The sequence below is a fragment of the Neoarius graeffei genome, chromosome 25, assembly GCF_027579695.1.
Source record: "Neoarius graeffei isolate fNeoGra1 chromosome 25, fNeoGra1.pri, whole genome shotgun sequence".
Taxonomy (NCBI): Eukaryota; Metazoa; Chordata; class Actinopteri; order Siluriformes; family Ariidae; genus Neoarius; species Neoarius graeffei.
This window is the reverse complement of record NC_083593.1, coordinates 22,308,087-22,320,498: the sequence shown is the minus strand read 5'-3', so window position 1 is coordinate 22,320,498 and position 12,412 is coordinate 22,308,087. Positions and strand designations below refer to the sequence as shown.

General features: G+C 40.5%; 1 protein-coding gene across 2 annotated transcripts in view; it reads right to left on the bottom strand.

Moving 5' to 3' along the window:
* nsun5 (NOP2/Sun RNA methyltransferase 5) overlaps nucleotides 1-12,412 on the bottom strand; it is a 62,052-nt gene that overhangs the window by 45,701 nt on the left and 3,939 nt on the right. For both annotated transcript variants that reach the window (XM_060909007.1, XM_060909008.1), the window contains exons 3-5: nucleotides 2,428-2,599; nucleotides 2,218-2,326; nucleotides 1,879-2,017 (exon numbers count right to left, since the gene is read on the bottom strand). In XM_060909007.1, coding sequence (XP_060764990.1) covers nucleotides 1,879-2,017; nucleotides 2,218-2,326; nucleotides 2,428-2,599 — 420 coding nt within the window. The remainder of the gene's footprint in view (nucleotides 1-1,878; nucleotides 2,018-2,217; nucleotides 2,327-2,427; nucleotides 2,600-12,412) is intronic.

Sequence of the window (12,412 nt, the reverse complement as noted above, 5' to 3'; positions counted from 1 at the left end):
TACAATTCAATTGAAAAACATATCTGTTGGGGGGGCAAAACACAAAAAATAAACATAAGTTGGTTGCATAAAAGTGTGCACACCCTTAAACTAATACTTTGTTGAAGCACCTTTTGATTTAATTACAGCATTCAGTCTTTTGGGGTCGGAGTCTATCAGCCTGCCACATCTAGGCTTGGCAATATTTGCCCACTCTTCCTTGCAAAAGCGCTCCAAATCTGTCAGATTGTGAGGGCAGCTCTTGTGCACAGCCCTCTTCAGGTCACCCCACAGGTTTTCAATTGGATTTAGATCTGAGCTATGGCTGGGCCATTCCAAAACTTTAATTTTCTTCTGGTGAAGCCATTCTTTTGTTGATTTCGATGTATGCTTGGGGTCATTGACATGCTGAACAATGAAGTTTCTCTTCAGCTTTCTAGCAGACACCTAAATACCAGTCAACTTTCGCCCAAAACCTTCAGAACTGCTCATAATTCCCTCCACCTTGACTAAAGCCCCTGTTCCAGCTGAATAAAAACAACCCCAAAACATGCTGCTGCCACCACCATGCTTCACCGTGGGTATGGTGTTCTTTTGGTGATGAGCAGTGTTGTTTTTGCGCCAAACATACCTTTTGGAATTGTGGCCAAAAAGTTCAACCTTGGTTTCATCAGACCATAACGCATTTTTCCCACATGCTTTTGGGAGAGTTGATGCATTTTTTTTTGCAAAATTTAGCCGGGCCTGGATGTTTTTCTTTGTAAGAAAGGTTTCCATCTTGCAACCCTACCCCGTAGTCCAGACATATGGAGAATACGGGAGATTGCGGTCACATGTAGTACACAACCAGTACTTGCCAGAAATTCCTGCAGCTCCTTCAGTGTTGCTGTAGACCTCTTGGCAGCCTCCCTGGCCAGTTTTCATCTCGTCTTTTCATCAATTTTAGAAGGACGTCCAGTTCTCGGTAATGTCACTGTTGTCCCATATTTTCTCCACTTCTTGATGGCTGTCTTCACTGTGCTCCATGGTATATCTAATGCTGTGGAATTTTTTTTGCACCCTTCTGGTGACTGATACCTTTCAACAATGAGATCCCTTTGATGCTTTGTAAGCTCTCTGCGAACCCTGGCTTTTGCTGGAGGATGCAACTGAATAAATGTCAGGAAAATCCTACAAGGACAGCTGAACTTTATTTGGGGTTAATCAATCAGAATTATTTTAATTGATGGCAGGTGTGAACCCAAAAAGACTGAATGCTGTATTTAAATCAAAAGGTTCTTCAACAAAGTATTAGTTTAAGGGTGTGCACACTTATGCAACCAGCTTATTGTACTTTTTTTTTTTTATTTATGTTTTCCTCCCCAACATATTTGTTTTTCAATTTAATTGTACAGGTTATAGGTCACATTAAAAGGTGGGAAAAGTTTTGAAATTATTTATTGTGGTCTCATTTTTTTACATCAGAAAAACCTCTCATTTTAACGGGGTGTGTACACTTTATATATCCACTGTACATGAGGGGAAGGAGGTAAGTCTTCCAGGGTATCTATTAATATCAGAGAATTCAAAACACCTGCACAACTGTTGCTTATTCTAAACTGACTGCTTTTTTTTTTTTAAAAACACGACGACAGACTGTACATTGTGTAGACATTCGTGTCCCTATTATTTACACCGAGAACTTAACGGACATGTGTCTGGAAAGCTTATCCCATTCAAATAGTATTTTGCTTACCCTTCCTCGATAGTGTTCTGTAAATTAGTGCCATCATATTTGAAAATGTGAAGCTGTAAGCAGGTACAATAATACATACATACAATTTATTATGTTGTGGATTTTTGACCATTGTTATACACCAAGTACCTACGACAATAGAGTGGTGTGAAAACATCTCTCACCTTGTCTTGCAAGATAATGTGCCCTGCTTTATAGAGGTAATGATCATGGAAGTCCATTTTCGTACTGAAAACCAGAAGATCTCTGAGGTGAAGATCACTCATAAAATTCTTCCCAGAGAGACAGCATAAATCCTCAAGCCTAAAAAATAAAATAAATTTAAAAAAAAAAAAAAAAAAAACACAAACAAATACGTTGTAACTCGGTTTTGTTTTTCCCCAAATCAATAATAACCAAACCAGGGGATATTTCTTCTAATTTACTCACTCAATATTAACTCAAAAGTATAAAACGGTACAGTCAGTTCATGGGGGAGGGAAAAAAAAAGGGGGGGACCTTACTGGCTTGCTTTTCCTTGATATGAAAATCCCTCTCTCTTCAGATAGTCAATGACATCCTCCACAGTTGTTTTCAGTGTGTTAACACGTACATAACGTGGAATATCTACACCTATGTATTAAACATCAGGGTAAGACATCAAAATACACAACTATGTTTTATTTTTAAAATGTGATGAACTCTGGCCTGTCATGACTTGAATTTGGCAATACCAGTGTTATGCTGCAGGCTGGAAGGAAGCAGGTCCTGATTTCGACTGACTTTCCGCTTAACTTTAATTCGCGCCAAAGCAGCTTGTAGCCTGGAGCGATGTTTCAGCATCATCGCCTTCCAGCTTCCACCACATTTTATGCCCTGGCCAATGAGCAAGTCATAAACCAGAACCTAATGTTTCCAAAGAGACAGAGAAATCAGGATTATCAATGGTCAGGGGATGGAGAAGGCATTATGTTGTGCAGGTATACAGATAGTAGTGCAAGGTTCACCTTAAACTTATAATAGATATTTATAAATTCATATATGTTTAATTTTTATATCCAGAATTTATACAGGGGCGGCACGGTGGTGTAGTGGTTAGCGCTGTCGCCTCACAGCAAGAAGGTCCTGGGTTCGAGCCCTGGGGCCAGCGAGGGCCTTTCTGTGTGGAGTTTGCATGTTCTCCCCGTGTCCGCGTGGGTTTCCCCCGGGTGCTCCGGTTTCCCCCACAGTCCAAAGACATGCAGGTTAGGTTAACTGGTGACTCTAAATTGACCATAGGTGTGAATGTGAGTATGAATGGTTGTCTGTGTCTATGTGTCAGCCCTGTGATGACCTGGCGACTTGTCCAGGGTGTACCCCGCCTTTCGCCCGTAGTCAGCTGGGATAGGCTCCAGCTTGCCTGCGACCCTGTAGAAGGATAAAGCGGCTAGAGATAATGAGATGAGAATTTATACATTTCTGGACAGCTGCTTTGTGACAAATCTCTATTGCAAAATGCACTATACAAATAAAACTGAATAATGACCATGTCTCCACCATTCACCGTGAGAACTCCAACACCTCCTTGGAACACATTTGAATTTTTTCCAAGTTAAAATATTTTAAAATTACACATTCAATGACATTTATGTTAACAAGAATTAGCATGGGTCATTCAAAGTCAACTAAACCAAATCCCAAAAAGCTGTTTGCATTGATGTCTTCAAACAAGTACTGCTGGACAGATATTGATACTTCAGAAAATACAGCTGGTTTTATATTGGAGGGGTGCCAGATCTTGTGTACAAATTATGCTTTCTTCACATTTTGTTGGCTTTTATTTAAATGATCCAAAAAAGTTGTGCTTTTGTAAAATGTTATGGCCAGAACTGAGGTACTTCTCAAAAGATACCATATAATAGCAAGGCTGTGTCAGTCTTATTCTCTTAAAAAAAAAAAAAAAAAAAAGACCCAGGCCCTTTAAGAGAGCCAAAAATGCAGTATTTGCATTCAATATTAATTTCAAACCACTGTTTAGATGCTTACAGAAACACCAGTATTTACACATTTAAACTTGATTTATAGTGGTTGGTTCCGATCTCACTGATACCACTGGCTCCAAATAATGCTTATACTCTTAAATATAAGGTTTAAAATTAAGAAAATCATCCATTTTACTACTCACAACTAGTATTTTGCAATTGATCAATTTCCCTATACTACAGTATATACAATGCCCTCCATGATTATTGGCATCCTTAGGGTTACACACACACACACACACACACACACACACGTTTGGTGAAGTAGCTTTCCTTCACACTGAAAAAAATTAAAACAAGAGTGCTCTGAAAGCACAATATCCCCCGCTGGCAACTACGCCATAACTCTGGTAAAAATGTGACCAAATTGAACAAAATTTCAATATGCGTATAACTGTCCTATAACAATGCCTTTTACCAAGTTTCGTGAAATTCCTCCAAGAATTGAGAGAGGAGTTGATTTCAGAAGAAAAACACTCTCATGAAATTGTCAAATTATAATTTTGTTAATCAAGGGCTGTAACTCTGATAAAATGTGACCAAATTTAACAAAATTACAATGCGCGCATTACCGACATATAACAAAGAATCCTGCCAAGTTTCGTGAAATTCCTCCAAAAATGGAGAGAGGAGTTGATTTCAGAAGGTGAGCACCCTTCCCGGGACGGATGGATGAATGGAAATTGCCATGACATAATCCCCCTTCGGGCCTTTCGGCCAGCGGGGGATTTTTATTTAAAAAAAAAAACACCCCACGTTTAATAGAAATAAATTTATTCAGAGAACAAAAAATCCCTCATCAAGAAATAATTATTTTCAACAAAAATACATGTCACTATTATGGGAAACCCTGGAAATTATAGTGACCACAATGTAACTGAAGCATGTTTCCCATTAAAGTTGTTGATGCATTCTTCATTCACATCTCCCAAGTCTCTACTTCAAAGTAATTTTGTTCTACCTCCGTACTGTTTTCTGCTGGGTTATTAGAGTGATATCTTGGACATAATTTCATTCTAGTTTCATCACTGCATTTGCTCTTTTTGCCAAGAGATCAGCCAGTTCAGCTGAAACCACACAAAGTCCAGCTCTTACAGGTGTTTTGTCTTTGTTGACCAGATTACAACAGAAAATCCATTCTACGATGAACGCAAAAATAATCTTTGGCAACGTGTCCATGTGAACCTTTTTTTTTTTTGACAAACTCTACATTGCTTGCTGGAACAGTGTTAAAGGTCCCATGGCATCGTTTTTTCATTAATTGTGCAGTGGTCTCTAGTATGAATGAATGCCCTGTGAGCCGGTTTTGGTGAAAAAAATGCTGTGGTTCTCCTGTTTCAGGCTGTTCTAGTTTGGTGGAGGAGAGGGTGGCGGGAGAGCGACAGGATTTCAGCTCTTATCATTAATATTCATGACATGTAAACGTGTTACCTCTGATTGGCTAACAGCACTGTGACGCTACCTCCAGTGGGTCAGAACAAGCGGATGTGGGTGTCTTACTATAGCAAGAGAGAAGAAACAAACCGCGAAGGGAAAAATACCGCGCGCTGACATCATTAAGGTGCGACGCGAGGAAATAAATTCAACAAATGTTTGGGTTTTTACTGAACAAACAAACAAATAAAATGAATGAGTGACTTAAAAAAAAAAAAAGAATGTGGGTGTCTTTGTAAAAACTGTTTTGATTGGCTATTATAACAGAGCATGCTGCATGCTTTTTGGTTTTGTAGCGCAGAGTACCTGGCTAACTGCAGGAAGCGGTTAGCTGCACAGCTAATGTAGCCATTGCAAGGCTAACGCACCGATTTTAAAACACGGCAAAACGACTTGACAGTTATACACTTACTTGTTCGCCGTTTGTGGCTGATGCGGCAGGGATGCTTGGTACGGACCCAGGCTTCAGTGACAGTTGATGTGCAAAACCTGCCCTGTACTGTCCCAAGTTGTGGAAACATTCATCAGGAAAATGCTTCCGACAAACATACACCGTCTTAGGTAGACTCGACGGCGTATTATTGGAGTAAATAAAATTAAGCCACAGCGTCTTCAGGGGCTCTCCCGTCGGCAGTAAAAACAGACTCTTTTCTGTGTTGTCACATCCATGTACAGCGCAACTTCCATGTTTGGTGGCAACTTTTGAGCTGGGCGGGCAATCCATACAGTGGGTGGGAATCCAGAGGGGGGCGTGGGGATCATCTCCCTTGCTGACGTAGTAAAGGGAAGAGCCTATCAACGCGCCATTTTGACGCGGCATTCTCAAATGTTGACAAAGGGTGGGCATAGTTTGGTTTACACATTATGACATTTCTAGCCACTGGGGTGACTTAAGAAGGTCAGAGGAACTCATTTTAACGTTAAAAAACCTCAGAAAGTGAAAATTTCATGCCATGGGACCTTTAAGTATAGTTGTTTCCACCTTACAGATATCAGCCCTGTCAACAACTGCTAGCAACCAGCGAGTTGGACACTAAACGCTCCATCACCGGCTACTCCAAGTGTTCAGTTTTTTGGGTTTTTTTTTTTGTCTTTTTAAACGAATAAAATTTTCCATGTATTTTTATGCAACATGCTTTATTTGTTTTTATTCACTGAGAAACGTGATCTTTGTAGATGGCAAAAATCATGTTTGTGCTATGATGATAGCCACTTTACGAGTGCACTGCAATGATGAACTCCTTGAGGGATGTCCAAATAGTTTGTTATACCGAAAAGCTTGTAATACTGAAATGGACCCACTTGTCACATCAAACACTCACTCTTGCGTAAAACAAGACCAACCGTGTTCAAGTTATATTTATGGTTAATTCACTGACATTTATGAAGTAAAGGAAATAGGTCACTCTCTTCTATGCGTCATGTAAAGGAGGTGGCTGGGATGAATGGATGCAATTGCAGAAAGTGTGTTTATTTACAAACAGGCAGGTGAACAGATCCAAAACGTTATGTGAAAGCAGAGTGAAGAAACAGGCAAGGATCGTGCGAGGTACAAACAATCGTTGAGGCAAGAATGAAAGGCAGAATCCAAATATACAAAACAAAGTCAAAACCAGAAGAACAATACAGAGACACAAGGTACAGCGTATATATTTGCAAAGTCTGTGTGTTTTCAGAGTCCTAATACACATGCTGTGATTGCACTCTGGTCAGGAATAGGTGCGCAGCAAAATTATTCCTCATGAGCTTGAGCGCAACATGCATGCGAGTCGCGGTTTGAGGCGAGCCACTGCATGCACACGTGACACAATGTCATAAAAACAACGCGAATATTGTAAAAAGTTTCAGTTAGTAAAAGTACAATACTAGTGTCCCATCAGTTTTACTAGCCAAAGAAACTTGTAATACTGGACTGTATTAATTTTAGGCACCTTCTCCTGATCACAAATTTCTCCTTCCGAGTCACGATCGCAGTTCACTGACTTATACCCTGTCCACACTAGGGATTTTGTACCAATACGAAACTACTTTCATACCGCAACACCTGTCCACACTAGCAACTATACCGGTACTGTAGCGGTATAACTGTATCAGTACAAAACCCACAAATGTATGGGTTTCGTACTGGTACAGTATCGGTACTGTAGCGCTTCGCTGTAGTGTGGACAGGTGAAGCGGCTCTGTATCGATACAAATATAATGCGCATGCGAAAACAAAACGACCGTGGAGCTACATGGAGCAAAGAAAGGGGGGAGAAAGGGAGAGGGAGGGAGGGAGGGAGGGAGGGAGGGAGGGAGGGAGGGGGAAAGAGGGAGGAAGAAAGGAGGAAGAGGGGAAAAGGGAGAGAAAGGGAGGGGAAGAGAAGGGAAGAGGGAGAAAGGGAGGGGGAGAAAGGGAGATTCATTTTCTTTGTTTCTTTCTCAACTGCCTCGCGCATTTTAGACAATTCAACTGAATAAATGGCCACCAGAAATACAGACTGTACATTGACAACAAAAAGCACACACACACACGTTGTTTCATCCGCCATATTCTCAGAAGGAAGTTACTCGGTAACCACGGAAACATTTTGCGCACGCGCATTTCAACTACCGTGAAAGAAAACCACAAACATTTCTCGCTAGTGTGGACAGATCCACTAAACTGTACCGGTATACTTTGTATCGATACAGTTATACCACTTTCGTACCGGTATAAGTGTGAACACAGCATGAGTTAAAGGATCATGAAGAGGCAGTGATCTATTTCTTTGTTATGGAAATGACAGGGGTTACCAGTGTATCGTCAATGTCCCCCCACTGAGGCCAAGTTTACATTAGACCGTACCTGTCTCGTTTTCTTCGCGGATGCACTGTCCGTTTACATTAAACCGCCTGGAAACGCCGGGAAACGGGAATCCGCCAGCATCCACGTACTCAATCCAGATCGTGTCAGCTCCGGTGCTGTGTAAACATTGAGAATACGTGGATATGCTGTGCTGAGCTCTAGCTGGCGTCATCATTGGACAACGTCACTGTGACATCCACCTTCCTGATTCGCTGGCGTTGGTCATGTGATGCGACTGCTGAAAAACGGCGCGGAATTCCGCCTTGTGTCACCTTTCATTAAAGAGTATAAAAGTATGAAAATACTGCAAATACTGATGCAAATACTGCCCATTGTGTAGTTATGATTGTCTTTAGGCTTGCCATCCTTCCACTTGCAAGTGGTAAGTGACGCGCATGCCCGATATGCACTGGGATCACACACACAGCGGCTCAGTCCCGAATCACTGCTCGTGCGCTTCACTCGCGCACTCTGAGCTACGCAGGGCCGGAGTGCGCACCCTCCAGAGGGCACTCGCTGTTCAGGGCGGAGTGATTTGGAGCGCAGGATGCCTGCAGAGCCGAGCGTATCTGTGTATTGGCGTTGCTGTGTGCACGCTAATCGTTTTAAAAACGTTAATCTGATGATCCGCTGATACGGTCTAATGTAAACCCCACCTGACTCACTGCGTTTTCTAAATCCTCATCATCATTGAGAGGCTGTCCACACGGCAACGGATTCAGGTGAATCTGATAAAATTGTTTATCATTTCAGCCTGGCGTCCACACGGCACCGGCGTTTTGGGTGTCCCAAAACGATATTCTTTGAGAACGGGTTCCAGAGTGGAAAAATCTGGCAACGGCGCCGTTGCGAAGTCGTCTGGATGACGTGGACGTCCTTCTTAGAATCTTCGTTCGCGAAGTCAAGCCATGGTGATGACATTAATGATTAACGTGTCAAAAATATCTAATTTTATTCCCCTAGTTAATGAGTAATTTTCAGGAGTGCATTTAGAAAACGTGGTGATTTTCCTGGCTACACAGTTAATTACTTTGAAAAAAATCAGACAGTTGAAGGTAAACTCAGCAAAATCCCAAAACAGTACTGTTAAAAAGTAAAGGTCTGTTAGAGTTTCTAAAGCTTTCAGGTTTCAATGTTGGGGACATTGAGCCTCGTTTATCAATCTTTTAGTAGAGTTGTGCATTTGCATAAGCTAAAGTGAACTAAAAATTTCCAATTCATATTTATGCGAGTTGAAGCCAATTGTTTACATTAGTTCATATTGTCTGTAAATTTAAAACACACCAATGAATACCAAATTTCTCATGTAAATCAGGGGTGTCACACACTGACTGGCAGCCTGAGTGCATTACGTAACAAAAAATAAGTTACCATTGCTAGTTTTAGGTAGCTTAGAAACCAGGTCTTCCATTATTGCTATTTCTTCCACTTTTTCTTGATGTGTTCTAGAAACGGCACTAAAACTTAGCTTCGAAACCACAAAATGCAACTTTGATAAAAAAAAAAAAATTTTATATATATATATATATATATATATATATATATATATATATATATATATATATATATATATAAATTGCTTACCTCTCTTCACATCGAAAGAAGGAGGAAAGTTTTGCTTGTTGTGACATGGCGAATTATTAACACAAGAGGAAATACTTGTAATTTGCAACTAAAAAGACTGCAGCTACACTGGCAGCTTGAGCATGCTTTCTAGTGCGATTGTGTTGCGCTTGCGCAGAACGGTGTCAATCCTGCGTGCCTTAGCATGTGCACCTGTAAGCACGCCGTGGGCGCGCGCGCCTAACCAGCTCCGGCACGCGCGCCGTTAACAAAGAACACCTGTCTTTAATCAATGAACTATGTTTGGGCTATTTAAGGACCACACCCATGCAAGGACGATGCGAAGTATTACGACGCATCTAGGAACGCAAAAAATCCGAAAAATAAATTTTTCCATTCAGGAAACCGGAGATTTTCAAGAGTTTTGTCAAATATCCGGAAGACTTTCATCCCTGACTCATTTCACTGTTACCCAGACATGCAGTCAGGATTATTTCAAGTGTTATCCACAATGCCAAGTCGATAATGTTCTCCCTTACATGTGCACATGCAGAGAGAGAATGAAATATTATACATATTTTATACACACAGGGTTAGTCAGAATTATGTTAACACTTAAATGGTAGAAACCATTTATTCACAAAACGTACATCATATGTGCAAGATTATTTACAGGACGGTCTCAACCGGTTCGCCATCGTGTTCAACACACAAAAACCAGCGAGCAACAGTACCATTTAATCTGTCATCCATGGCGTGAGTCTATCTGCAGGAGAAAAATAATCCATTAACGTTAACAATTGTGACTAGCCCTGTATGTATATTTTATTTATATACAGTATATAAAAAAGGTCAATTCAACCTCCTTAAGTACACACAGATCAAAACCTACCTCTCTCTCTCACGCGCGCGCGCGCGCGCACACAGTTACCGAAATGTGTCTCATTTATGACACTAAATGAGACTCACTCGCCTAATGGAGTCAAATTTGATGAAAATGTGGCAATATCAACATGACATTGCGATATCCATACATGATTCCATAACATATTGAAATATTTTAATAATGCTTTGTGTATATTTATTTAATATTTAATTCAATGTACTTGCAACGTACAAGAAAAATAATTGAACACTGGCAGCAGATTCAACACTGGTTTCCGCCGTTGACTGTGGGAGTCCCTCGGATGCGCATGCACATTCTGTGTATTCGGGCTGTGAGCGAGTTGCTCTTTGTTTTGAAAGAGTGGTCCGGGTCCCTTGTAAATTCACAGCCAATTAAAAGGACTACTTGGGCTACGATGTTGTTCGGGAAAACCATGTTATCTTGACGATGGATCTTAGGAGGTAATTCAAGACACTCTTAGCCTTAAGAGGCTTTCAGGAAACTCACCCCAGTTCATTTATGTGTTGCAAATCACCAATGATATCAGCAATCATTTCATCCTTTTATCGATCCTTTGATCATCATTCTCGATAATTGTTAGTGATCGACACTGAAGCTAGGCTAGTTAAGCCTTTGTTTTATGGCGTTAACATGTACTGTTAACCTAATTACTTATTGTCTCTGGTGGGAAGAGGAATGTATAACTCAGTGATTTTTTTTTTCTGAAAACTTCAACTCTGTCACTAAAGGTGGGGGACACAAACAGTTTGTTACATGCAAAAGTTCATAGCAAAAGAATGCGTTATAAAAGGGTTGCAGTAGATCTGTCAGTACAGATTAGCCGAGTTAGAGTCGCGTTTCATAAAAGTGAAGTCTGTTGATTCATGTCTTTTGTTGCCAGTAAAAATCACATGGTTTGATTGGTTGAGATTTTTGTCATCATTAATGAAATATAAAGTTAATAGACACATAAAAAATGACAATAGGATAGCTCTAGAAAATTATAAAAACGTATTCCATGGTGGTCCCATAATCAAGGTTTTATCATGCAGGTAAAATTCTACATAAAACGAAAACAACCGCACACGTTCGGCTCACAACAGCCAACATGTCAAAGCAGCAAGTGAACATTACTGACTTCTTTACCAAATCTAATGTTACAAAAAGCTCCAAAATGCAAGGTAATAACACTGGGCAAGTCTTGCAGCGACCATTATTAGCATATAACAAAATTACACATGAAAAATGGACCATGTCTTTACTATTTTCTCCAGATCGAGTTTTAGAGCGATAAGAGCGAAACAAGCAATGCCGTCCTAGATAATGCATGGACCCGCAAGTATAGATGACTTACAACCACGTGATAAAAACGTGCTACGTCATGATGGTGGATATACAAAGAAACTAGGATGGCAGCCACTGAAAGCGTGTCTGTAAAGAACGCTGAATTTTCTCAGTATTACCACGATTTGAATGATCAAGCGAAGACATATGTGGTTTTGACCCATATTATTTAAAATATTGCTTCTCTGGGAGCTCCCCTGGCCGAGTTATTAATTTTTAAAGCCAGCTGGATCATGTTAAATCTTTAGGCATTGAGCAGGGCTTTCCTTCGCGAACACCGGAATACCTGAAATATAAAATAATTGATCATGCATGTGAAAAAGGCTTTGGACAGAATGTCTTAACTACTGGACTAAATGGTCATTGGACAGTGCGTCCTCTCTTTACTAAGTCTCTTTAGTTTCCTCGCCCTCTTTCCGAGTCACAGATGGAATTCTAAAAAAACTGGAACGTGCCACAGTCACGAGTACTGTTGTGACTATAACCATATACAGCAAAAAGATATGGTATAGCTAAAAGAACGTTTAAAGCAGTGGAAAAACAGAGTCACGCACGTGACTGTTTTGCATGGAATGTCGCTTGACCCCGTATTTGTATATCCACCAACATGGCCGACATCTGGGTTTCTATTTTGCTTTGACGTC